The sequence below is a fragment of the Chelmon rostratus genome, chromosome 18, assembly GCF_017976325.1.
Source record: "Chelmon rostratus isolate fCheRos1 chromosome 18, fCheRos1.pri, whole genome shotgun sequence".
Taxonomy (NCBI): domain Eukaryota; kingdom Metazoa; phylum Chordata; class Actinopteri; order Chaetodontiformes; family Chaetodontidae; genus Chelmon; species Chelmon rostratus.
Window position 1 is genome coordinate 22,083,433 of NC_055675.1, and position 27,565 is coordinate 22,110,997.

Here is a 27,565-nt window from a genome sequence, read left to right on the forward strand (position 1 = left end):
TGTTCTGAGAACTAACCTTGTCGAGCACCTGAAAATGCACAAAATGTGAAAAATCAACAGTTGCAACAAGGGCCAGAAAATCCCATTTGTTGCAGATATATAACTTGTTGACGCCTTCGTCTATCAAAACCCACCAATCAGAGCGGACAATCCGTTCCATATATGGTAGAGCGTACTCTTCAGCCCGCCCCTCTTTGTTGGCTCGACCAATGTGAAGCCGAGGATGGTTGGTGGCTGCCGGCGATACGTGCAGCGGAGAGATACAGGAGAGCAGTAGGTAGCAGTTAGGACCGTTTTATCTCCGATGCTTCCATCATGTGAGGGACACAAAGAGCGTCCTTAATCAACATGAAGTCGGATTTTTTGGTCGATGGTTGATTCCGAGGCGCCGTACAGGCTGCTGACCGGGAGGAATGCGCAGAGGTGGTCATTTTCCCGGACTGGGGAGGTGGGAGGCGACGGCCACAGCAGTGTTGTGAGACCGAGAGGACTAGTGTCAGCTAGCTAGCATAACAGAAGGACTTCCGGATGATATTTTCAAAATAAAAAAATATAGGTCGAGAACATGTTCCGTATCATGGAAGTTTAAAAAATACTAGTTTCACTGATACATTACAAACCTTTACAGACAAAGAAGTGGTGGGTTTATGAGTATGCTACAACCTTCCGTATTACTTACCCCTTTTAAACGCAAGATCGACTAACGTAGTGCTTTTACTTCAGTGGAAACCCAGCCCAACGATTGTTAGCTCTTGCTAGCTTGACACGTACAAGACGGGGTGAAGTTACAAAGCCTCCAACCAAAACAAGACTTTACAGTCTGTGGTCGACAACGACGCCTTGTTATGAATGGGACCTGCCTCGTCTCGCTGTGTGTTCCTCCAGCCAAAAGCGTTTTAAACCGCAGGACCCGTCGTTTGCTTGAAGTCGGAGCCCCGGTGGAAAACACGGTACAGTTGGATTAATAACGGTTGAGATATTTCAGCGGATTCACTCTTAACAAAAAATGCCCAGATATCGATATGAAGTTGTATTTGTGGTACTCACTCGTGAGTTTTGGAGACCTTTCAGTGTTATATCTTTAATTAATGTACACGCTGTTCATATCATAGCATTATAAAAGAAACTAGCATGTCTTTTCCACACATGGACGCTTAAGCTACCTGTCTAAGTCTTCTCTGTGGGGACTGACCGTCCGTGAACGTCTCTGGACTTCATCGTCATTGTGTCACCTTTGCTGCTCCATGCTTCTCCTGTGTTTCTCAGCCTTTATTGTATCATGTATAATCGGATTTTGCTGGTCACCTAATGTGCTCTTACAGGATGATACGTGGGTCATTTCAGAGCTATGATTTCACAGCTTTTAGTTTTAGCTGATATATTAATGTTTTTTACATATATTGTAGGATTCTTATTAGAGGAATTAACGTTGGGCAACTGTTGGTTCATGGGGAGGATTTTGCCTTCCTGGAGGGATTTGTTGTCATGTTGTCAAGGCTTCACTCCCTGTAGCACCATCGTTCCTCTTCTAAAATAGCAAAGGCACAGATCCTTTTTGGGTGGACCCACTCGGCTGTCAGCACTTAATTAAAACACAACTTTACCTTTATGGAAACATGCTTTAGAACTGATTCTGCTGTACAGAAACTCTATAGAAGCATGCATTTTTACTGCATTGAAAGTCTGCTTTGAGGAATCAACATGTGCTCTGGTATGGTGTGATACATGAGGTTTATTTTTATTTCCTGCCAGGTTTGCCCTATGAGATCAACATGTTCTGTCCAACACTGACAAACAAGAAGAAGCTCTTGTAGCCGGGGGGAGGATTGCCTGCCCTGACTTTTCCTCCTCCTCCTCCTCCCTCCTGGGATCAATGACGGGACCCAACTCCCCAAGCCGGACCGGCACCTCCCCGGCCAAGCTGAGCAGACACGGCCGGTCCAAGAGCACCAGCTCACACTGCCTCCTCCGCTGCAGCACCCAGGAGGAGTCCTCCGCCTCTCCTCCTAATAACAGCTCCAGGTCCCCCGTGGAGGAAGAGGAGAAGGATGGAGGGGTCCTTTTCTATGTTAACAGGACCGGTTTTCCCATCGAGAGTGTAACCTGGGAGAGGATGTGGTCCCATGTGGCTGCTGTGCACCCCGAGGGGCAGGAGATGGTGGACAGGATACGAAACGCTGCATACCTTCCGAAGGTGAGCCGGCCGTGATTGGTTCATCTCAGCAGGATAGTTTGGTTATTTCCTTCTTGGATCATTTGAATTTGTTTTGACCTCTGTTCATCTTTGAGAATGACGTCTCTCTGTGTTAAGCATATGTTGTCTTCATTCCCAAACACTTCCTTTGTCCTCATGTTGCAGTATTTGTGATCAGTGCACCTGCAGGTTGTAGTTCTGCTCATTGTCTTATAGTCTCTTTGTCAAACCTGTTTTATAGCTGAAAGATTAATTTAATTCATATTAATTGCTGGCTGAAGTCCTGCCTCATGTCCCTGCATCCCTCCAATTTGGAAATCATCATATTGTCTGTTGATATTTTAAGTAAAAAATATATTTTGTAGCACTCAAGCCACATCTGCTTTGACTAGCCCAGACTGATAAAAAGTAACGTAGGAAATTAGTGTCAGTGGGGATATGTGGCAGGATTTTCATTGCCCTTATCAGTGATGAGCTATTCAATTCCATTTTAGCAGCTCATAATCATTTGGTTGAAGTTAAGACAAGAAAAATCAACGCAATTAGACATGAGCGACGTTCACAAAACAGCAGCAACATAGATTCATGGCACTGCCGTCAGTGTTAATGGACTCTTTCTGAAGGATTTCCCTCTGGGGTTCCCTGGGGCTGCTGTACTATGAAGGAGTCCAGCGGACTCTGGAAGCAGCCCTGTTCTGCTCTGCTGTGACAAGAAAGGACGGATGAGCGTGAGAGCTGCTCAGGTTTCTTCCTGTTGGCTGCCTGAAGAGTAGACGCCGGCTTTGTGTGTTTTTGTGTGTTTGAGATGTGCTTTCAGTTTGAATGTTGGCAGGTCTAATCGCTGCCTCTCTGCCTGGAGGTTGATGCTCTGTTCTTCTAGAGTGTGTCCTTATCAAACATGCTTGATATTTGCAGCACAGAGTTGATTGTTTCAGCTAATGATTATTTTCATCGTCAATTAGCCTTAATTATAAACTGAAGATGTTCGGTTCATAAAGACAAAGTTTTCATAGTTGCAAATCTGGGATGAGCAGAAGCTTGGCATCTTTGTTCTGATTCATCAATTGACTAATCTTTGCAGACTAATCAATAAATCAGCAGTAGAGATATTCTACAATAATGATATTTTTAACAAGTATGCAAACAAACTGCATCTGCTCCCTCCAGATGTTTTCTTTTATCTGGATCTGTGTGCTGTTCCAATCAGGACTGTATGATTGTGATGCGAGTCAGGTCATAATGGCCGCCTGTGGAGAGGTGTGTGTGTGTTCTTGGTTTGGGAGGCAAATAGGTGTTAAGGTCAACCTGTTTTCACACTCTGTTTCTCGAATGCACTCGCTCTGAGATGAGCACTCCTACCCACACACAAATGCATCACATTACCATGACAATGCTAAGTTGGGGCATCATACCTGTCAAGTGGAGTTAATTCTGCTTTTTGGATTTGTCACAGTGTGTGTGACTCACTGTGACTCTTGACTCACACACGTCAAATACACACACACTCGTACTATCATTGCTTGGCTGTACTAAACAAATACTGTGTGTATGCTTCCTGAAGAGCTGAAACAACACAGACAAGCAGGTTAGAAAGTGACGAGAGTTCATGTTTCATATCAAAAAGCACTGTTGCAGTACAAGCAGAGGTTTAAACCCCAACTGTAATAACTCCCCACCCTACGAAGTGTGCTTGAGCGAGACACTAAAGCCCAAACCCCTCCAGGGATGTGCTGCTGTTCAGCTGATCCTGACCTCTGACTGCCTTGTGCAAGAAACAAAGAACAACAAAGAAGGATTTGTATAGAACTTACAGTAACTGTAAACCTTTATATGACATGAATTAAAGAACTTCAACCAACAACCAGCTTTAATCAAAGGAAGCTTCGTCTTAATGTCCAAGGCTGAAACTACCATCAACTACTGTCAGTCAGCTACTGAAACAATGAGCCGACTGATGGATCAACAACAATGATTGACATGACTGATAATCAGTTAATTGGTTAAGTAATATATCAAGCAAAAACACCAAACTTTTGTTGGCAGGCAGCCACTTAAATGTAAAGATCTTTCCCTGCTTCATATCATTGAAAATTGATTATTTTTAGGTTTTGTACTGTTGAGTGGACCAAACAAGACATATAAAGAATCACCTGTGGCTCAGAGGAGTCACAATGAACATTTAACTATTTTCTGATATTGTACAGACTAAACTATAAATGGAAAAAGTCATGAACAGATTAGAGATTGATACTCATTAGTTGCATCCCTTTTCAGAATTCACATTAAATGTGCGACTGGTCCTTCGGGCTGGTAGAAATGGCGTCCTTGGATTTTTGTCTGCTGCCACTGAGGCCCCTCAGCGCAGATTTTTCTCATAGTTTTCCCATCAGCGATTTGGATGAATGCTTGTTGTGTTTCAGGCTGTGGAGGAGGGAATCCGGTTGTTGTTTAGCTCTGCTAATTGGCCATGTGGTCATTAGTGACCCGGTTGGCTGGCAGTGCCAAAATCCCAAACTGTTGTTGTGGACAGAGGGACGACAGGAGGACATGTGCACGCAAACAAACACAGGAAGACTCACGCAGAAGTCACTCGTCTGTTTTGTTTTTGCTATAGATTGTAATAATTTCAGATAATGCATCAGTTGCTCGAGAATATCACTGCGAAGTGTGAGCCAACTCTGACTGTAGAGCTTCTTGGAAGGCTTTCAAGTAGGAAAAGACAGTATGTCACTGCGGGAGTGTGAAGTAGTGTCAGCCAGTTTACAGTTTTTGGACAGTGATGTAGATAAACTACAACCTCCACTTAGGAAGAAGGCCAACAACCACTAACAGCAACAAAATGTAAACATGTTCTCAGAAAACCTGCTTTTTATCTCTTATTTGATGACTTGTTGAAGCATGCGTCAAACTAAAAAAGGAACTTAAGCTCCAAGTTTAAGTTAAAAAGAGTTTCCGGTTTAGCTCTTGTTCAGTGGACAAAACATTAATTTACAGCTCGACCATCATATGTGCAAAAACGCCGTTAAATGAGGTTGTTTTGCTTTGGATTGCTTTGCTGGGACGCTGCTGTTCACAATGTGGGCGCTGTGTGCATGAACCTGAAGTGTCTGCTGGTTTATGGTGCGGTATTGTTGGTATGTTGATATGCAACCCGACACTGGTGTGTGCGTGCGCACATGTATGTATGTGTGTGTGCATACGTATGTGTGTGTGTGTGTGTGTGTGTGTGTGAAAGCAGGTGGTTACCACAGATACAGTCGCTGATACACTGACCCAGAAAAGGAATAACTTTGTTTTGGGACAAAACATGTGATGAGAAAGAGCACAAAAATGTTCAAGTAACTTATGTTTTTCATAGTACAGCAGCTGTGCGCCTGCTTCATGATCAGACTGATCAAATACAGCTGCTGTGTGTAACATTTAACTATGATATAAAGATAGAAGGAAAGACACTTGTGGAGTTTCGACAAACAAATGAGATCAGTGGTGAGCAGAACTCAGGTCAGTTTTGGGGGAAATGTGATGGATTGCTGAGGGATACGGATCAGAGAGCACAGGTGGGTCCTGTGGGCTGCTTTCAGAATGCAACATGTGGTCACTTCAGGTATACTCAACACAGTGTAGCTCTGTGTTATTGTTAGTGTTCAGAGTCCATGCTGCCAGTCTCCGTGCCCTCATTACCAGAATTGAAGTCTTGGCACATGAAGCAAATCCCTCTAATACAATCTGGGTAGTGGATAATCTCTGGATACCAACTGGACTACCTAAAGGGCTTTTAGTGGAAAACAAAACTGTAGAACTCATCTGAGCGAAGATCTCTGTCAAAGCTCTGTCAGCAACACTAGAAAATCTTTCAATTCAAGAGTTTATTCAGTGTCTCTAAAATATATATTTTTAAAAGTGGAAAGAGAGTTTCAAACCAAGCACAGAGTCCTTCTAAATATGATTATAATTAGATTCTTGTGGCTGTTATTTACTTTCCAATCTGAGGCTTTCACTTTTTGTTTTAATTTGAAGTAAAACCAGCTGGTGTGCTACATGTTAACTGGATGGACAGGAGCAGGACTAAAACTAACTGCACGGTACATGTTGTCACCAAAGAAGTAGGATTTGCATTTCCATAATCCATTGTTCTGGAGTAAAATATTCCTGTTCATGTTGTGACAAGAGGATTTTATTTTGGATGGCATTAACAGATTACATTGAAACTAGACTTTTTTAGCATTTGCAAGAGTCAGAGCAGCTCAAGGACCCGCAGCAACACAACAGTTAAGCTTCTGTCTGCCGAAGCTTGTGTCGTTTTGTCCAATTCGGGATACAAATGGCTTGTTTTGGCTTGGATGTGGATAAGTATGGATCCCTGCCAGCATGGATTAGCTTCGACAGATGTGCTCTGAGGCAAAGAATGACGGACGGCAGCAGTAATCTCCCAGAAGGTGTTCTTTACTGTGATGAGTGTAGTCCTGCAGTACAGGCCACAGCTACTGTAGTACTGCTGCCAGCACTGAAGTACTATATGTCGTCATCACTTTTAATACGACCAAGAGAGGGGGAAGTCTCATGTCCAAACTTTGCTTAATGATGTCTTTCTCAGCTGTCTCTGCTGTCACACACACACACACACACACAGAAAGGCATTCCTGGGGATGTCCCGCTCTAAAGATATCTTGACAGCATGAAATACAATCTGTCTCTCTCCTTCTTGCTCAGGTGTTTTATCCATTTTTTAAAACGGAGGAGGGCTCTGCTGTCTGTTGTATCGCTTCACGTTAGTGGTCCTCACACCTGGTACTTTGACACCGTACTTATATTGATAGAAAATAACCTTTTATTTAAAAGACTTGCAAAGTTAAAGCCACTGCTGTTTGGCTTGATGCTGTAGATATTTTAAAACTGACCAGTAACATGCAGCAAAGGTAACTTTAAACTGTACATCCAGGAGCGCTCATACAAGAGAATCCATTTCTTTTACTTATGTTCTCCCTCTCTGCTGTTGGCTTTGTTGACTTTTTGTTTTTCCTTCTCCAGCCACCTCCCTCCCCATCCCCCCATTTCCTTCCAACAATTCAGAATTCAAAAACCAGGAAGGTCACAAGCATCTGTCTCTGGTTACAGTCCCTCGTTTTGTCTCTGCTGATGGGTGGGTCAGGTTGCCAGCCTGCCTCCAGGCTCTGGAGTGGAGGGCCGTTGGGAGAATGATGAGGGTGGAGGACTGAAAAGAGCGGGTGGCATAAGAGAAGATGGGAGTGTGACAGAGAGACTGAGGGGGAGAGATGAGAGCGAGGAGGAGAAAACAAAAGGGAAGATCTGAGATAACTATGAAGGAGAAGGATAAAGAACAGAGGAGGGGGAGAGGGAAAGGAGGAGATAAGAGAAGAGGAGGCGGGGAGGAAACAGGAAGGGAGGTAGAGAGAGATTAAATACAAGCCTAGGAGGTGTCACTCGTCACCAGCCCTGCGTTTGTGTTTACAGTATCAGTTGTTATATTGGATTGCTGGTTTACATGTGTGTGTTTTAGCCACTAGCTGCCTCTGTTTCCTAAGGCTGCGTTTACCTGTTTGACTCCTCACAACTCTTTAAGTTCACACACAGTTTGACTGTGAGAGACTGTGACAGCTGTAACCGACGTAACTGCCTGAAAATTTCAGGCAACATTACATTTCATTAGGTGAAGTGCTGACTTTCCACCAGAGCCGCTCTCAACACATTCTGGGTTTGTGGACAGCTGAAATGCTGCATTTTACATTAAATGCTTCGTAAAAAGTTTGGCACGCTGTGTTCCACTCTGCTTGTGTTGTAAATATCTAGCTAAATGTGATTCTGAAACGCAACTGAGTCAGCATGCAGGAAGTTCAGTGCCTGGATCAAGGACAGGCTGAATGGTCAGGTGGTCATTTAAAATCGAGCCTTTTTCTATGGAACTTCTGCACAGAATGTGACGGAGGCAACAGAAAGATGGCGGCACTCACTGACATTAGAAGAGAGAAGATGATGATAAAAGTGAGGGATCGCCAGTCATCTCACTCCCTGACCCAACAGAAAGCAGCTTTTGTGTGTGTGTGTGTGTGTGTGTGTGTGTGTGTGTGTGTGTGTGTGTGTGTGTGTGTGTGTGTGTGTGTGTGTGTGTGTGTGTGTGTCAGCTGATGCTGTATTACGCCTTATTGAGGATTTCACTGCATGGGAGATTATGTGCCAGTAAAACCTGCTATTTACTGGTCTTGGCTGGCTGGCAGACTGGTTTATGGACTGAAGAACTGTAGACCAGTTGGATGATGTTTTTCTGGCTTGACGACTGACTGTTTGACTGGTTGATCTGCTGTTTATATGGAATGAGTGGTTGTGTGGCTAAATATCTGCTGTAATGTCTGAGTAACTTGCTGAATATCTGATGTACTAACGGTCTGAATGGCTGGCGTCTTCTCTCTATGAATATGTGTGTGCGTGATAGCCAAAACTTGTTCCACATTTTCTAAATGGTTAATATATTTAGATTGTTGGTAGATCACGTGTTGTTGTGCAAAGATCCAACGTTTTTGCAGAGAAACTCAGAGCTCGGCCTCCTTTTCACCCTGCTGTCTTCCTCCCCGGCTCACTTTTTGTGCTGTAAATAAACAGTGATGCTGAAACCCACAGGAAATGATAGGTCTGCAGCTATAGTTCACCCTTCCTGCACACACACACACACACACAGCACACAGGCTGCCTGTGTGTCAGAGGAAGTGTCGGTTTGTGTTTCAGTCTGACTCACTCTCTGCTGCTGCGGTCGAGTCCTTTTCATGAAGCCACATCTGTGCCCTCTGTTTCCTCTCTGAAGTGGGTCTTGTTGAGGTGAAACAGCTGAAAGGGCAGTGTGGTTTTCATTTTCATTACAAACCTCTTTGCTCACAATGTGGGTGTCGGTCGGCCTCTGCGGTCTAAGGTGGTGCCCACAGCGTAACCCCAACATTCTGGGTTAGAGACTGGCCTTTGTCATGAGTCACACGTCTCTTTATCATCTTATTTCCTGTGGCTATCCGCTGCCAGCTATGTAATATAGATTAACACATGGGGTTTGTACCACGCGTCCCACAGCTGCCACTAGTGGTAGCAGCGTTGATGGAGCAGTAGACGTTACTGCATTCTTGTCTTTTTATCTAAATGTTGCTCAGATGCTTCTGAATCCTGACAAGAACAACACATTAATGGAGAAACAGATTTTTTTACTTTCCTGCAAAAATGGCCTCCAAATGTTGAAATTTAAAGAAAAATTTAAAATTACAAGAATGTGTCTGCTGGTCTCCTGCCTTGACATAGGCCTGATCACTGTTTAATTAAAGATGGCTGAGCTTCAGGGTTTCTGTAGAGCAATGAAGACGGAGGCTTTCAGAAAGCATCTGTTTGGCACTTGTAGCTAAGAAATGACTCTGCGCAGACACAACGACTTGTGATGCATTGGAAAGAGGGAATTAGTGACTTGTGGCACTGTCACTCTTAGCTAAATATATTCAGCACTGCAGCTTTAAATGAATGGTCTTTAATATAGAGTGGTATAAATAGTGTGTCCAGTGCACAGTTATTCTAGCAGTGGTGGAACATCAGTGAGCGTCAGCAGTATCAGTATCACGAGTGACGGGGCATGCAGAAGGCAGATTTTTAAAGATGGTGGCAGGTGGTTTTGGGGCTCTGTAGGTTACCACGTGTCCATTTGCTTACAAATCTCTCTGTCTGTCTGTCTCTGTCCTTCAGCATGCTGTCCCCTCAGTCCCGACCTTCAAACCGTCCACGTCGGTCCCGGACTGGCTGGTGGCCGTCCAGAACTACATGAAGGCTCTGCAGTATCCTTTAACACAAACCCATGGCAGCACACGTTGGCATGACAACAGCTGTCATGATGAGAGCTACACCTGTCAGGTGAAGTTAGTCTCTTCATGTCTCATCACATGCATGACACCAACTTCTGCAGCACGCTGTCGACAGATGAACAGTGAAAACTTCTGTGTTGTCCCTAACGCGTCCGTCAGATACAACCACACAGGGACCCAGTTCTTTGAAATCAAGAAGAGCCGTCCACTCTGTGGGTGAGTGACCTGCAGCTTTGAGAAGAGACATGCAGTTACAGTGCGATTTGATTATAATCAGATCCATTTCCCAGAATCTTTGTGGAAGCACCTCTTCCTGATTCCTTCAGTTCATCGTAAGCATCGACATGTTCTACACACTGAGAAATGTTTCACAGCTGGATTTTATTTGGGTTGTTGGAAGCGAGGTCTCATTTCAGTTTGTCTTTGTGTTGAGTTATATGTGCCTGAAGTGTTCGAAATTGAACTAAATAGAAAGTAATGTTTCTCTACACTGACGTGCACGCGACCATCAGCAGCGAGTAAAAGCTTTATGACTGCAGGTACAACCCGGATTCCAAAAGTCTGGATAGAAAACAGAAACATAAAAAGCAGAGCAGGTATTTTCATACTCGTTTGTTCTGCATGCAGACTAGTTGATTAAAGGGCAACATGCTGTAGTGGTGACCACCAACCCTGACCTTTGACCTCCCAGTAGAGAAATAACCTCATCTATAGAGATCTATATAACCCTCACAACATCACATACACTGAAGCATTTCCAGTCTTGACCATAATGCAGTCTCTTCTCATGACACAGGTGTGGAGATTAAACATCCAACTCAGGTCTGCGTCTGCAGAAAATAATATATCTTTGTTTGATTTCCACTATTTACAACAAGTTGTAAGAATATTATATTCACTCAACTGTGACTAAACCTGTAAAGAAAAACTACAAACTACAAAGCTAACATCAAAACCTCTGTTGCCCCCCCCCCCCCCCCTTCTCCTCTTGCTCTTATTGGCTCATATTTTCACTTGCTCCTTGTTCTTCTCTTCCTACTCCTCTTCTTCCCGTTCTCCCGCCTCTCCTCCCTCCTGCTGCTCCTCCTTCCCTTTTGCTCTCTTCCTCCTTCTCCTCCTCTTCCTCCTTTGCCTCGCCTCCCACTCTCAATCCTCTTTCCTCCTGTTCTTCATCCCCTCCTCATCTTCCTCTTCCTCTAGGTTAATGGAGACAGCAAGAGAGATGATCAGGGAGTCTTTGCCAATCAAATGTCTTGAAGCCGTCATCCTGGGAATGTATCCTTTCCTGCACACACACACACACACACACACACACACACACACCAAGCCATGGGCCAAAAGGTTATTTTGTTATCTGTGGGTGAAATCAATGAGACATGTTGCTCTAATGTGGTGCCCCCCACCCCCCCCCCCCCACCACCACTCTTTCCAGCTCTTACTGAACCGTGTTGCCTGGCAACAAGCCGTCTTCAAAGTTTAACCCCCCACCACACACACACACAAACACACACACACACACACACACAAGCTTAGTATCATCTTGCAGAGCTTAAATGTTAAAGCAGCAGCAGCTCCAACATTTCATTTCCAGAACACCTGCAGGTTCGTTGCGGCTCGTTCTGCCGTGCGTAACCGCGCGTGATCTGGTTTGACAGCAGAGGCCCCTTTAACCAATCAGTGGTTGCTTTTAGTCTTTCTGTCTCAATATGGAGCCTCTATGGACAAGCATCTGTAGTACAAGTATCCCCTCGATGTTTCTCAGAGATCTGTGGTTGGTGAAATCATTTTTCTGAGAAAGAACTTTTATTAATCGAGAGGGCAGTTCCAGGAGAGCGCAGGAAAGAGTGCAAACATGAAGAAAAAATGTCAATATACAGATACTCCAAATATACACAATGTCAGAGGTTAACTATAATAATCAGAGTTGCTGTTTTTATTTTGTTCAGTGAATGCAGGAAGGGACTTTAATGCCAGGTGGCTACATGTTTCCTGGTTGGATTTGTACACTGTTTGCAAAATTACAGCTTAGTTTGAAGAACAGAATACACTCACAGTGTATCAAACCAAGTACTTCTCTTATGGGTTTTGTAGTCTGAAGGTGAGATCTGTCGTGCATTATCAACAAATATAAATGTACATATAATCACCCACCCTGCAGGATGTAGAGGCACCGCAAACGTGTCAACACATGAGAGATTCCTCTGCGTTTCTGTGAGCTGATGGTTCAGTTTCACATGTGCTAGTTTCACGGTGGCTTTTCTCCAGGGCTGTCAGGGTGGCAGCTGACAGTGACTCTAACTGAGACTGGCTTTAGCCCGCAGATGAAAGGAGGAGAGAAATAGAAAAAGTGGCAAGAGCTCAACAGTTGAATCACATGAGGGCGAAGGAAGGAAGGGACATACGAGCCAGAGGGAGCGAGAGGAGACGAGACAGCCTATCAGCGTGGGCGATGTCCTGCTGCTCCATGCCCTTTAAACAACCTCACACTGTCACACTCATATCAGGGAAGGCGTATGTTTGTGCAGTGTCACCTTTCACCGGTCTTCAGGTCGTCCACACTGAAAAAGCAATCAGGCCCCAGCGAGAATTGAACTCGCGACCCCTGGTTTACAAGACCAGTGCTCTAACCACTGAGCTATGAGGCCCTGCGTAGACACACAAATGCATGTGTGCATTTCACGGCAGTGACACGGGAGGACACACCCGGTTTGCTCACCTGCCATTGTTAGGATAATGTGAAACCAACCTCGCCCGGTCACTCTGTCCGGGGCTGAAAGTCTGCTGCTGCACTGGGATCTACAGTCAGTTTTTTGTGGCTTTAGTGACTTTTTCTTTTTGTTGGCTCCTCTTCCACACGTCCACGTAAACAGTTCTGCAATAAATCTGAAATGTAAATAGCCTCTTTAATGAAGGGTGGGAGCGGTGACGGTGTTAGGAGAAGACAGGAGTAGAAGACAAAGGTGGTGGAGACAGAGGGAAGAATAGCTGCTGCTGTTGTAGCTTGTGGCAGCTGGAGCTGTCTGTCCTCCTGTCTTTGCGTCCAGCTTCAGTCTGTCCTCCGCTGTCTCCCGTTAGCAGGGATCTGAATTCTCTCCAGGATATTCAGGGGTTATCGTGGGTCGCTCCAGCTCTTTGTGTGGCTCTCTCTCTCTCTCTCTGTGTGTGTGTGTGTGTGTGTTTGACTTCGTGTCTCATTGTATTAACCATCAGCGGCTACTGTTTTCGCAGAATAAGACTAGAGTACAAAGCAGCCTCAAACCGAATAACCATCAGAGTGCGAATGTGTTTCTGAAGTTCAAAGCAAAGTCACAAAATGCTGCAGAGTGAACCAGGTGAGATGAAAAGACTGCACGACGCCTTTATGAAATGTGTGACAGGATATATGATTTGCAGGATGTTTAGAGGCTGCAAAAGAGACGACGCGGCCAAAAGTATGCGGACACGTACAACATGAAATCTCATTCCGAAGCCACCTAATTGGCTCCCACAAGAGTGTCAGTGAGGTTAGATACTGATACTGGTCCACTCTCATTCCACTTCATCCTGAAGGTGTGGGGCGGGGTTGAGGTCACGGTTCTGTGCAGATCAGTCACGTTCTTCATCTCCCAGCACAAGCCATGATACTTACATTTCAGTCTGGAGTTTGCTTATGATGAAGATGAGGAAAGCACGTGACTCTCTGTTAAAAGACTCTGTGCTTAAAGAGGATTTCATGCCTTTTGCTGTATTATCTTGAATCTTGCTGCTTTATTTAGCATGGAAGTGAATGTAGAGAGAGACTGGAGGAAGGGGTGGGAGGATGGGGGTGAGTTAGAAAGAGACGGTGAAATATGGGGATGGAAAAGAGGAATAGTGACGAGACTCTGCTGCCTCTCAGATACAGAGCAGTGAAATATTGTATTTGAAGGTTTTCATGCAGTATAAGAGATGATTAAAGCCTGTCTGCTGTCAGGATGGAGGCAGACCTCCACCTTCACATTTCAACAGTTGATTTTAATTGTGTTTATAAAAAGAAAGGCCGATGGAGTGGACTGCTGGATTATTATTACTCTAACTTTCAGTTCAAAGCGGTAAAATGTGTGTTAGAAAGAGAGAGGTTTTACTCATCGTATCCATTAGAAGTGACAGCTCTCTCATAGTGGTTTCTATGGCAACCGAGAGGGAGAGTCAGAGAGAGAGAGAGGGCGGCGTCGCATGTCCTCCCTCGCAGGAAGTGTGTCCGATTAATGAACCGATCGTTAGAGGAACATCAGAGTGTGTCTGAACGCCTCATGGACAAACTTCAGGTTTCTATTAAAATCTGTTACTATGATGAACAATCATACAGCAGCACACACACACACACACACAGCTCTCTGGAGCCAGCTGTAGGTGGAGGTCAGCCTCGAGCATCCAGACGTTTGTTTCTCATTATTTATAGCAGGCAGATATTTCACTATTAAAGTAACCTGGAGTGTGTGTGATTGTGTTTTCAGCCTTTTCCCAGTGAAGTGTGAAGTTAAGCTTCCTTTACTTTCTGCATTAAGATAACGATGATATTAAACTAGTGAAACAGCTCGTTAAGTCAGAAAGACCACGAAGCAGTAACAGAGTGACACACTTACATTTACAGTGCTGTCTGTACAGGTGGCGTGTTGGTTAGGTGATGATTAATTTTCACATGTACTCCAAGCATTTAGATGTAGTTGTTGAGACAACACACGCCGTTAATGGCTTTGTGGTAAGAGATGCAGTGTGTTGCTGACAGACACTTCAGACTGTGGTTTAGTAGTTTCTGCACTCAGTAGGGCAGCTTACTGCTCTAACACTGCAGGCCTCTCTGCATTTCCATCCTGTTGGACCAGTTTGTATGAAATGAAGTCATAGAAAACGTTGCTGCAAACGTTTCTCCTCCACAGAAGGATCATTTACTGTTCGTATCAGCATCAAAGTGTTTTTGTAGGAGTTCTGCATCAGGTTTCGCTCTGTTTCCAGTCACCATCTGACAGAAAGCCTCATTTTCTCTCTCTGAATACGGATTTTACACCTTGAATGTTAAGAACTGAAAATGTTCTGGACCCATTCAGTTTGAATCGCAAAGTTGTTTTGGAAAAAAGAAGCCGAGAGCGGTCAGTGTTTTGGTCATTTAGAAATCAGTATGAAGCTGGGATGTTGGATTTGAAGGCATTATGGAGCAGGAAGGTAAAGGAAAAGAAGATGGGGTCGAAGGTCAAGAGGTGCACACAATCCCTCCACATGTCCCAGTGAGGTCCCCGGTTAGCCACACACTCGTACCCTGAACCTGCCAGATAGCTCACCTGTGTCTCCGTCTTTGTTTTTCCCGTTGAATAAGAGAGAGACACAACAATGACTCAGACAGATTCAGTCTGACAGGACGAGACGCACAAACACAAACTTTGGCAGTCGCACAGCCATTGTTTACCCCGTGGCATTTTCCTAGCAGGGGCCTTCTGAGAGTCCCACTGAATCTCATTTCACTCCACTCGGGCTGCTGTGCTGCCTCCGCTTGACAAATCCAAACAAAAACACTTTCAGCTTCGTAGTCAGAGTGCCGCTCCAGCGGTGCAGTCAACGTGTGTTTTCACTGCTTCATTTCAGTCTGAAAATATGAAATATGTAAAAAACAGATCATTCCAGATGGAACCAAGAACAACACCAACGTCCAGATCTTTCCTTAACGCCGGCGTGTCAACCAGCTACCTGACCAACGGGCTGACGTCTCTCGAGCGGTTCCCCATCAGCTTTAAGACCCAGTTTTCGGGCCACTGCTTCCACCACGTCGTGTTGGGCGTCTACTGCAACGGCCGCTACGGATCACTGGGCATGAGCCGCCGCCAGGACCTGATGGACAAACCGCTGACCCACCGCACACTGGGAGAACTGGTGGCCGAGTTCGAGAGCTCCTACAAGAGATACCAGCACACTCTGAAGAAGGTAAGAGGCGGGATGAAGGAGGGAGGACAAGAGACGCATGTGTATCAGTTGCGCGAGAAGGGATGTGTTCGATTTATTCGACTGTTTCTCCCAGGTGAAAATTGGCCTGTATGTGCCTCACGACCCCCACATCTTCCAGCCAATCGAGTGGAAGCATTTGGTGCTGAATGCTGCCCGACTGGGAGCTCAGGAGATGAGGAAGGAGCTTGAGAAACACGGCCGGGACATGAGGATGAAGGTACATACTGTAGCACTGTAGGGTTTGACGAGAAGAAATATGAAGTGTTTCCTTCTGCATTTGTGCACTGAAGCCTGAGTACTCTAAACACTTGATCTTTAAAAAGTTAAGGTTGGGGGTTTTCTGCAAATTAATCACTAGTAGATCATATCCATAATGTTTTCAAGGAACAGAAATGAATATGTGCTCAGGACAAAAACGTGCCTCTGAGTACAGAAAAGTGTTAGCAAAGTCAAAGTTAGGCTCCTGTGATAAATAACAGTAGCCCTGTATAAGCGTCAGAGTGTTTTTGTAAGTTTTTAAGTGTGCAGCCTGAAGCAGGAGAAGAAAGTTGGCCCCGTGCAGCCAGAGGCAGAAGAAAACAGCCTGCACACAAACCACAGTGCAGTGAAAATGGATGGTTGGGATGAGAGGACCAGTTTCCAGGAGTGGGACACAAGTAAAACAGTTGTTAGTGGTGCTACTAATGTAGTGTTGGTCTGCCAACATACACTCCAAACAGGTCTTTTCATAGTTGAATCCAAAAACAAAACGTCTCTGAAGATCAGCATCAGGGGCCAAACATGACCTTTCAAAACTCGAGATATCCGTGTGATTAAACGACGCAATCCTGATGTGCAACACACGAAACAAAGCGCTGATGTTTGAGGATCACATGTGTTACACTTACGCCAAACGTATCCCGCTGCGTTTCATTTTTATCTAAATGTCGACCAACACGAGTCGATCCGGTAACGAGTTCGGCTGCTCCACAAGAAAAAAACAGTCATCGTGGTCTTTTTTTTTTTGACACTAAACATGGAAAAACAAGGGAAACACCTTTATTACATTTTTCCATGAGACCAGAGATGGAAGTAGTTTCCTTTGGGCTGAACATGGAATATGAAGTGTCAGGAATGATTTAGGGCATGATGTGTGAGTGTGTGTGTGATCCTGGTGCTGGATAGTGGTGCAGTATATGGACTGCACTGCATGTCAGCAAGATATGTAGGTCAGCAAGTTTGCAGCTGTCACACACTCACTTGAACACAGAGACACATGCAGACTCTGGTCAGCTGTGTGGTGGTTTGTGTTTTGTGTATAATCTCTGCTGCACTGCAGAGAATGTTTATTATAGGGTTTAGTGTGTGTGTGTGTGTGTGTTTGTGTGTGTGTGTGTTCATGAGGACCCAGTGAGTTTGTTTTGTTCCTCTCTCTTCGTAGGACTGTTTCAGGCTCGAGGTTAATGTTGGGCTCATGTTAGTGGCTGTGGAGTGAAGTACATCAAGTCATTCACGGTCCTCACAAGTATAGACTTAAATTAATTACCAAACTACATACACCATTGTATGATTTAAAGAATAGAAATATTTAAGTTGTTTAATGCATAAACCTATAAAAACAGCAGGTCATGTGAGGTAGGAAACACACACACACACATCTATCAGAACCACATGACGAATGTGACCAGCTGTGGAATATGAGCCATTTCCTGGCATTTGCTTTTTCCATGAAAACTTGCCATCCGTGTTCATCCTGGAGTCTTCTTCTTCCACTGAGTTCTTAATGATAGCTTCAGATTGCTGTTTAATTCACACACACACACACAAAGCCTCATCTGTAGCTTTAAATTGTAATTTCTGCAGGATTCATGTGTCTCAGCAGTTTGTTGATGTTGAGGGAGATTAAAAAAGCATAAAACATCACACACACACACACACACACGCATGTGCACAGTCAGATTGTGTTTCTGGGGTCTCATTCATCACGTCGTGCTTTCTGCCCTGCAGCTGAACAGCAGCAGTGGTTCTTGGCGTCATGCTACAATCATTTCTGTACATTGAAATGCAGAGTTCAGCAGCACTTTGTGTAAAAGCTACATGTATCCCGTGCTGAAACATTTTCACTGAGGGAACGATTGCATGGATTTCAGGGCAGTTTGGTTTGTTTGCTGATGACAACACCGACGCTAAAATCATCCGTGTGGAGCTGGAACGATTAATCGATTTTGATCAGTGTGACGATTTGCTGATTTTTGCTGGGTTTTGGACTGTTGAGGAGACAAAACCAGCAGTTTAAAGATGACACCAAGAGGAACTGTGATTAGCATTTTGTCGATGATATGAATAGTAGATTAGTCTGAAGAATAATCAACAAATTAATCGATTACTAGTGGGTAGAAAAAGATAAAAACAAGCTGACAGAGACCAGAAATCAATGGCTACATTTATTAAGGCTAACATGTTAGCCACCTGCTCAGGCTAAGTCCATTCACTCTCCTTTAGCTCTGGTTTGGTCTCAACTCCTGAGGAAAGTTTCTGGCTCTTCAGCAGGCAGTCATACAGCGTTTCACCTGCTGCTGGGCAGGTAGAGCACGGCTGGTTTATTGCAGCTTTTTTGCTGGAAATGATGTTAATGAGAGTGGTGAGACTGAGCCATGCTTTAAAACCAAAACTAAGAGCTAAAAGAGGCAAAAATGCTCAGTGGAGCTACAGAGTGGATTATAATGGATAGTGCTTTTTGCTCAATGTTATATGAGAATAAAATACTGATTGCAAATGATCACAAATCTAAGAGATTTGTTGTTGATGTGTGTGTTTTTCCTTTGTTAGATCCTGAAATCGTCCAGCGCTCAGTCACCAATCAAAGAGCGGAGCCGGGGGAAATCCTTATCACCACGGCGACGACAGAGCAGTCCCCAGCAGCGCTTCACACACCGCAGAGACAAATCGTGAGTCTTTTCCATCGCTTGTCTATTTCCTACCTCGGGACAGGAAACTTGGAGCAGATGATGTGTGTGCGTGGTCTTCCAGAACATTCAGACAGAGAAAAAGTCCACCGACCAGTGTTTGAATGGTGGATGCTCGGATTTATCAACCCTCTCCTCTCTTCCCCTCCTCACTGCATGGCTCTGCGCTTCAGGTCAAGGAGAGTTTAGACTTGAAGTGTGTGTGTGTGTCTTTGCTGCTGACAGCTCAGTGTTATCACCGGGCAGACGAGCCCTTGTTCTGCTCATCTGACACTCGGTGTTATCATCGTGGTGTGTGTGTGTGCTTGTTTTTCTATATTTGTGGGGTCCAAACACTCAAAACCTCATGAGGTCCTTCAACTTCATGGACCACATAATGTAAATCATTAAATTTTAGGGAAAAGCCTTGTGTTAAGGTTAGGTTATGGTTAGGCTACAGGAAGTGATTGTAGGTTTATGTGATGTCCCCACAAGTGATGCAAACAAACATGTCTGTGTACATACAGTAGCAGAGAGAACATTCAACCAAACTCCATAAAGAAATGAGGCAATTTAAAGCATGTTAACATATTAAAAACAGGACTAAAGGTTTTATTTGAACCATCACTATCTCCTCTTTAACGTGGCATTAATACAGTCATGCTGTTATGAAGTATAACTGGAATTTTGATTAGATTTTTAGTGCATGAAGCCTTTCAAACGTGTTTTCATCCGGCTACATTCCTGCTCAATGAAAGCCCGGTTTTCATTCATGGCTTATTTGTCTGAGGAAGAGTCAACGAAGTAATGTCTCATGTAATTAATGGACTATCTCATGCAGAAAGACAGTCGGATGAGAAAGTGTGTTGAAAGTCACAATTAAACCTCGGATGGAAGAAATTCTTTCAGGGTTTGCGGCTTTTAAAAACAGCGTGACTCACCGCTCCTCTTCATCGGCAGGGAAACTTTGACACACACACGCAGGATGCTGAGTGTGTTTGTGTGTGCTGTCAGCTGTGTGGCAGGATGTAACACAATCTGACTCGGACAACAGCTGCAGCCCAGCCGTACTGCAGAGTCACCACAAACACACACACACACACACACAAACACACACACACACACACACACACACACACGCTGCAGCAGAGTCAGTGACATTCCCGGTGTAGCCATGTGACGCGGCACCGCCGTGATCTTTCTCATGAGAAGCTCTGTCAGGATTAACTGTCTAATTATTCAGACGCGTGTGAGTTTAAAAAGAAAAACAGTAACACAAGAGAAGGATTTTCCAATTAATGTCGTTCAGTCGCCTAAAATCAAATCATCTCCTCTGTCAACTTATGTAGAAGCGAAACATTCGTTAGATCATTAGAGACAACAAATCATAAAACCCCGAATGCAGTTCAGCTATAAAACATGAAACATTACAGTTGATATTTAAACCATTACAGCAAACATTGTCTCACCAACCTAAGCTTTGCATTAATGTGTGTGTGTTTATCCACCTTTAGCATTTTACTTTTCTTCATAAGTTAATGTCTAAAATGAAAATTTAACACAAATTATTTCCATTATTTATATTTAAAGTTATATTCCTGACTTGTTTACTTCCTTTCTGATGATTATAATCATCTAAATCGTGCCATTTTTTTTTAAATGAAAGGAAAAATTAGTTAGCAGTAAAAATTAGTTTCGGGAAGTCGTGAGCCTGCTTGCTGCATTTAACCACCACGCCCCCTAGTGTTGAGGAATGAAAATGTCAAAAATAGGAGGCGTGAGAGCTGACGCTGCTGGTCTAAATTGACTTTCCATATTTTCTACTGAAGACTGAGGAAACTTTACGAGCAACATGCTTATAACTGTGATGCATTTATAGTGTTCTCATCAAGTTGTAAACTGCAGACATGACGCTTTAACCTGCAAACTACGACCTGCATATTTGCACATCCTGCATTTGTTATCGCACCAGTTTGGAAATATATAATATGAAATAGTGTAAATCCAGTCAAACTCTAAACCTCTGCCTGTTAGTGCCACAGACAGATAAACAGAAGAATGAAAGTTAGAGAAAAGTCTTTTTTTTCTAGTTAAATGAGATGGAGAAAGTTTCCTGATTAGCGTAAATGTGCTTCTTTTCCCTTCAGGGTTCAGTCTCTCATTGTTGTTTTCAGAGAAACAGTTGAAATGATCAGCAGAAACAGCACATTGCCATTTTAATCCACTTGAAGAGCTATTACTGTTATCAACAGAGCACTTAGACACTTAACAACACGTTGGCCCCTCAGCTGAGACAGTTTAATAATCTGCTGCTGGTTTAAACAGCAGCGTGAGTCACATGTTCCAGCACTGCTTTCTATACACCAACGAATACAACACGAAACAGGAAGTAAAGTTAAAAAAAGAGAGAAGAAACGTCGTTCAAATAGATTTTAATATACAGTTTATAGTTCCTCGCTTCCCTTTAGGCAGAGAATTAAAGACAGAAGGAGACAAAGAGGAGCAACAGACGCCAAGAACACGATAAATTCATTCATTCATTCAACCTTTATTTAAATCTGGAAGAATAATCTCCACTGATGCCGAGAGCACAGTTAATACCGAAATAAACAAAGAACAGAACAAAGTTAAATCATCATTCGAGCGCAGAGCAGAATGACCTGTAGGTGGAGCTGTGTTCAGCTTTACTGTGGGCTGACAGGTGTTACAGGTGTGTGTGACAAAAAACCCAAAAGTGCTCTAAAGAGAAGTGAAGTGAGGAGAGAGGAGAGGAATGGTTGGATAGAGGAGAGGAGGAGAGGAATGGTTGGATAGAGGACGAGGCCTGGCAGAGGAGAGGAGGAGGAGAGAGGAGAGGAGGAAGAGTAGAGGAGGAGGAAGACAAAGGCAGATTGTCTTCAACCAACAACACGTCTCTTTGATGTGCTTCAACGAGTCCCGCTAAGCAGAAATGACTGAAGGAAGAAAAGACAGGACGAAGAACAGAGCGAGGGAGAGGAGGAGAGAGGAAGAAGGAGCCCAGAGGATTAAATGATGACTTTCTGGCTTTTAGAACGGAGAGAGCTGAATCTCTCTCTCGTCTCCTCGTTCTTTTCCTTCGCTTTAAGAGCTGCAGAAACGCGGAGGAAACAGTTTTATTTGTGTTCAGCTTTTCTCTCCGGGTTGTTCTGCATCTCTGAGCTGAAGCGTTTTACCTTTTACACAGGTGCTTTGCTTCTTTCCACAGCTTTACCTGTCTGAAACATGCTCTTGGCTTTTCCATCCATCCTTTACCTTCCTCTGTTTCTGATACTTTAATCCTGTTTTCTTTGTAATTCTTTGTTTCTGGGCTCATTTTGTTCTTTTTGGTGGAGCTGCAACAATCAGTCATTAATCTGTTTATCATTTAACTCTCTGGTTTCAGCTTCTCTGATGTAAATATTTGCTGGTTTTCTTTGTTTTATATGAGAAAAAACTGAAGATCTTTGGGTTTTTCCTCTGTTGCTCAGATAAAATCAGCTTTTTAAACCTAGTTTAGTTCTCCTGTGTAACGTTTAGGAAGAAAAGTCTTAATAGACGCTGACGGTTTACCTGCTCTCTGTCTGTCAGGCCGGCCTCGGTGGAGAGGAAACCTCCGGAGCTCAGCACTCTCAACGACGGCTACCAGATCCGCATCTGATCCCCTACCTCACCCCCCAAGCATCGCATAATCCGTCCGGCCTCCTCGGCCACCCTGACTCGAGTCTCCACCTGTTGTTTCGGCGAGGAGCCGCTGCAGAGTCACAAGAGCTTTCACGTTTCTATCATGTCGCTGAAGCACCTCCACTCTGACGCAGGAGCAGTTCAGAAGAAGCTGATTTATTTCTAGATTTCAGGAGGCAGTTAAGGGCTGAGAGCGCTCGTGTCCTGATAACAGACGTAACCGAGACCTTCTGTGACCCCTCAGTGACCACGAGTCTTAGCGAAGGGCTTCAACAGGAAGTGATGAAGAAGAAAAGGTTGATGAGAGTCACAACAAAAAGACGTTACACCGCTAAGAGTTTGTTGTGTTATTGAGTGAAATGATCAGTTGATCTATAGCAGCTTCCCCTCTGTGAACGTAGGCAGTTAACATCGTTTGTCAGGAGCGGCAGCTTTCCAACATGGCGGTGTTCAGAGGCCTGGAGGCGACAGGGAGACGGAGCCAACGTGAGATCGCAGGTGTAGCTGTTGTTGTTTACTCTCACTGCTCAACTACAGCAGCAGAAAAAGGTCGCTGAAGGAAAGTTTCAGGTACTCTGACTCTTCCAAAACCTTTTCCTGAACCAACAGCAGTTTAAACCCGACGAGTAAGTAGACTTCCATAGGCAGCGTCTATTGATCAGAGCGGACGAGCGCAGAATGAGGAGAGGACGTTCAATAAGGTATGCAGGGAAATCAAAGACGCCGAGTCGATAGAGAGCGAAAGGATAGAAGAGGAGAGAAGAGAGGAGGGGGGGTGATGTAGAGCGAGGAGTCGCTGCAGAAGATCAGAGAACAATCAGAACCATCATTAGAGCACTGCAGCAAACTTCCTGTAGCCCTCCTCCTCCTCCACCACCTCCTCCTCCTCCCTCTGTTGACACGTAACTGACGAGGGAACCACAGCTCTGTTTCCATCCAAACTGCCTGAAGAACGGCAGAAATATTTGATGCTGAATACGACGACAGAAAAGCTGCTGAGCTCGTCAGCTGAGCTGTCATTCACAGTCCACAGCATCATTTATTTCACCTGGTTTCTGTGGTTGGATGGAAGCTTAGCTGTGGGTTACACTTTACAGGTGGAGTAATCTCACTGACCCCTGCACTAAAAATGACTCCGCCTGTGTTGCTGCAACACGACCGATCTTGACCGGTGGAGCAGGAAAACCTGAGGGCTCATGACTTGATGAGAGGGATGAGAAACACACAGAATTTCTTCAAATGTTTGCATTTTTCCTCTTCAGGCCTCTAAAAGTCCTTCAGACTTTTCCTCTTTGGTTAAACTGGACTGGACTCGACCTGAGACGAAGGGTCACAATTCAACACAGGCCGGGAACCGCTGATCCAGACCAGCAGCTTTGAGAGGCCTGAAGAGGTCAAAGTATTCAGTTTGACACAAGAAATAAAGCAAATGTTAGATCGTCGTCCCCTTAATCAACGTGAGGTCGCTCAGATTTTGGAAACTAATAATCTAACCAGACATAAGACAGATATAAATCGAGAGATGTTTGATGTTCGCAGCTGCTGCCTCCACAGCTGGAAAATAAAACAACTGAGCTGGTCCCAGTTCAGCCACAGTTTGTCCACGCGAGGAGTGGAGGCAGATGCTGTTGGCTGAGCGAACGCTGATGTAGCGGTCTGTGCGGGCTGACGGCGGATCAGGACCGCGGGGTCAGCGCCTCTCCAGAGCTCCCAGATGATCGTCTGGTCCCAAAAACACTTCTGTTTTTCACATTTCTGCGTTTAAATCTCCAAGCTCATCAGCGACCGTGAGCGATGCGCTCTGCTTCGTGTCCGTGTTCGTGTCTTTCAATCACTCGCTCGTGTTTTCAGTTCTTCGCCGGAGACGAATCAGAGTCAGGAAACCACAAAGTTGTCAGAGCAGCTCGATGAATCGCGCTCTCGCTCTGTGAAGCTTCGGTACCACGTGGCCTACGAGCGTCCATTCAGCACTGTGTGCACTGCCTCACGCTCGCACGCGTGATGAAGCGCTTGAATTTGATTGGTTTTTAGATTCTCTGCCAACATTTTGTCTGAGCTTTTCGTTCCAACGCCGAGCTATGCACACGCTGCTTAGAGAGCGACAGATGAAATCCGAGTCTTCCACAACTCAAAGGATGGAGGAGGAAGGTGTTCGCGGCTCCATCGACACAGGAGGAAATGACCTTCTGGAGCAGCTGAAATAAATCCTGATCGTTTAGGATCAGCCTGAGCTACAACCACTGATTCAAGGTGCTGAGAGAAGCACAGACCAGAGACGGAGATCTGACCACGTCTCCAGCTCCGGCACCAGCCAACCAGCTCCACCCGTTAACGTTGGTGCGTTCTACAGGCTCGATGTTTGGTAGAAGAAGCACAACGCCGCTTTGCTTTCTGAGCGTTCGGAGTCCTGTTTCAGTCAAACGGACCAAAGAGTTGATGCGTTTTCAGCGCGAAGGAGCAACACATCAGGAAAGACAAAGATATTTTCTCACTGATGTTTCTGTGTTTTTGGAATTATACAAAGTGGAGACTAAAGGACCTGAAGTTCACTAATTTCTCTGGGTGCAAAAATGACAAACATAAAAAAAAAAACAAAAAAAAAAAACAGCAGTGACAAACTACCCGACGGCTCCGCAGGGACTCAGACTGTGAACCGCCTGAAACTGACGCTCGATGTAGCAACTGAATCTGTTTCTTAAAGTCGGTTTGCGATAGAGACTCGTGTGCTCGACCGTTTCTCTGACTGAATGTTTTCTTTCTTTGTTTTTTTTATAAGTTTGTGTTTGACTTCGTTTGGGTTTGGTTAATTGATTGTACCGTAGAAGCACCGTGAAGGAGGTGTTCTTTGTGATGGCCTTTGATTTGTTTCCAAAGTGCTCAGACCACTTTTCTCAACTCCAGCTTGGTCCCAAACTGTACTGTAAAACGTGCCGTTCTGAAATCAGCCATTAATAAGACGACTTTTAACACGCTGGACGCAAATCCGAACATCTTGAATCTCTGCTTTGGCCCATTTTAATCAATAATATCGTTCTCTGCTACCTGATGAGCTCAAAGGTCGCTAATCACTTAAATCCAAAAGTTCCTTGTTGCATAACGACGATAATGAAATTAAAATTTTTTGCTGGCCAAAAAAAAAAAAAACTTCAGCTGCTGAATTGACAATTAAATTATTTTTTTCCTCCTTAAAGCCAAATTCAGAGCAACGTATCGAAAAACGTTTGCTGGACGTGAAGTCCGTCCACGCAGAGCGTCCTGTGCCTCAGCAGAGCGAGTTTAATCAGATTATTTAAATATGACTTTGTGTCTTTGGTGTGTTGTTTGGAGGAGTTGCTCGTGTGCATTGTGCAAAAAAAAAAAGTTTGACATATCCTGTCACAGTCGTATTAAGCAGTGAGGTTGGAGCTCTTCGTCAACAGTCACTGCGCTTCCTGTTTGGCCAACAGCTCCTCTTCAAACACGTTCTGAAATTATGTGACAAAAATGTTTCGCTGCTCTTCTTTTTGCCCGTTTCTGGAATCACTCTTCTTGTTACGAACATTTTAAATGACGGATCTGCTCTGTGCTGCGAAGAACAAAGGGACAGTCGGCCGTCTGTCAGACGTGGCAGAAGACGAGTGTGTGTGTGTGTGTGTGTGTGTGTGTGTGTGTGTGTGTGAGTGTGAGAGGGAATCGAACCCCAAACCACTGTAACAGCATCCAGCCAGCGTCTCAACTGATCCAACAGCTCGTTGACGGGACTGATGGTTTTAATATGTGGAAACACCACAGAGCCCTGAGGAGCTCACACACACACACACACACACACACACACACACTTCCCTGTGCTGTGGTTCTGTATCGGGGGAGACGATGTGGCCCTCAGTCGTTGTTAGCGATCAGTGTAACTTTCCTACCGTTACAGTATCAGTGGTCTGACAGCAGCTGTTTTTAATCAACAACTGTAGCAGCATGTGTTCTTTTAATAAATGATCTACGTTTTTAACTGTGACTTCTTTTACTTCTCTCACGGACCTGTGACTGATGGAAGATGTATAAAAATATCACATATTTAAAAGTACTGATACTTTTATCAACATTTATCAGCTGCAGCTACTTGCAGAAAGTTTATTATGCAAAATATTTCTTTTTAAGGTTCTGTTCATTTTAATCAGCCAGGACTGACACTATTGGCTGATTTTAGCTTTTTTACCAGATATATTTGAGATAATTTAGTTGTTTAATCGTTTCGATAAGAGAGAAGCTTAAAAAAGTTTATTTCTACACTGTAAAATAATCTCTAAACAAATTGAAAGGACCCTTATTAAAAACGTTTTGGGCTCATTTTAATCAGACGTTTTTAAAACTCTTAACATCGATGTCTGATTATTGCACATGGAGCACAGCAGCTACTAATACTTGAGGCAACAGTCATGTACTATTGGACTTTTACTGTTGTTTAAAGTACCTGTGAGTATAATTACTCATATAAAAAGTCTGAATCAGGATTAGGTTACTTTTACTTTTTAGACTTATTACAGTGTAATAATAATAATCATAATCATAAAACAGGGATGAACACAACAAATGATTCATGCATTCAAGAGATTAGCTCTCTGATTGGCTGGTGTGCTGCTGACTGAGTGAAGAGCTGATGGACGGACTCGTTTCACATCGAACACATCATGAAGTCTGAGGTTACAAAATGCGTCCACTGTCAGCAGCGAGCAGCTCAGGATCAACACGATGCAGCGTAAAGAAGACGTCTGACGATGCAGAAGAAGTGTGCTGAAGGGAAAACGACGGGAAATGCTGTAGTGATCTCTGCTGCCGCTCAGCCCTGAAACTCTGCTCAGTGTTCAACATCAAACGCCGAGGCCGTAAAGATCAGAGCTGCGACGCCAACGTGAAGGACGGCGATGCTGAAAACGAGCGCCGCAACAGAGGAAGAGGAGCACGAGGAGGCTGCATGAGAACTTTTCAGTTCCTCT

The 27,565-nt window shown here is 44.3% G+C and overlaps 1 protein-coding gene and 1 non-coding gene across 2 annotated transcripts; one reads left to right on the top strand and one right to left on the bottom strand.

Moving 5' to 3' along the window:
* The first annotated feature begins 265 nt into the window (after window positions 1–265).
* Window positions 266–25,739, top strand: vash2 (vasohibin 2). Its single transcript, XM_041959228.1, has 9 exons — window positions 266–950; window positions 1,753–2,194; window positions 9,920–10,008; window positions 10,195–10,251; window positions 11,236–11,310; window positions 15,732–15,969; window positions 16,064–16,207; window positions 18,799–18,917; window positions 22,503–25,739. The coding sequence occupies exons 2-9, from the start codon at window positions 1,874–1,876 to the stop codon at window positions 22,570–22,572; spliced, it is 1,113 nt and encodes a 370-aa protein (XP_041815162.1). The 5' UTR covers window positions 266–950; window positions 1,753–1,873; the 3' UTR covers window positions 22,573–25,739.
* Window positions 12,608–12,680, bottom strand: trnat-ugu. The gene has a single exon. It is a non-coding gene; the product is annotated as a tRNA-Thr (tRNA).
* Window positions 25,740–27,565: the final 1,826 nt, after the last annotated feature.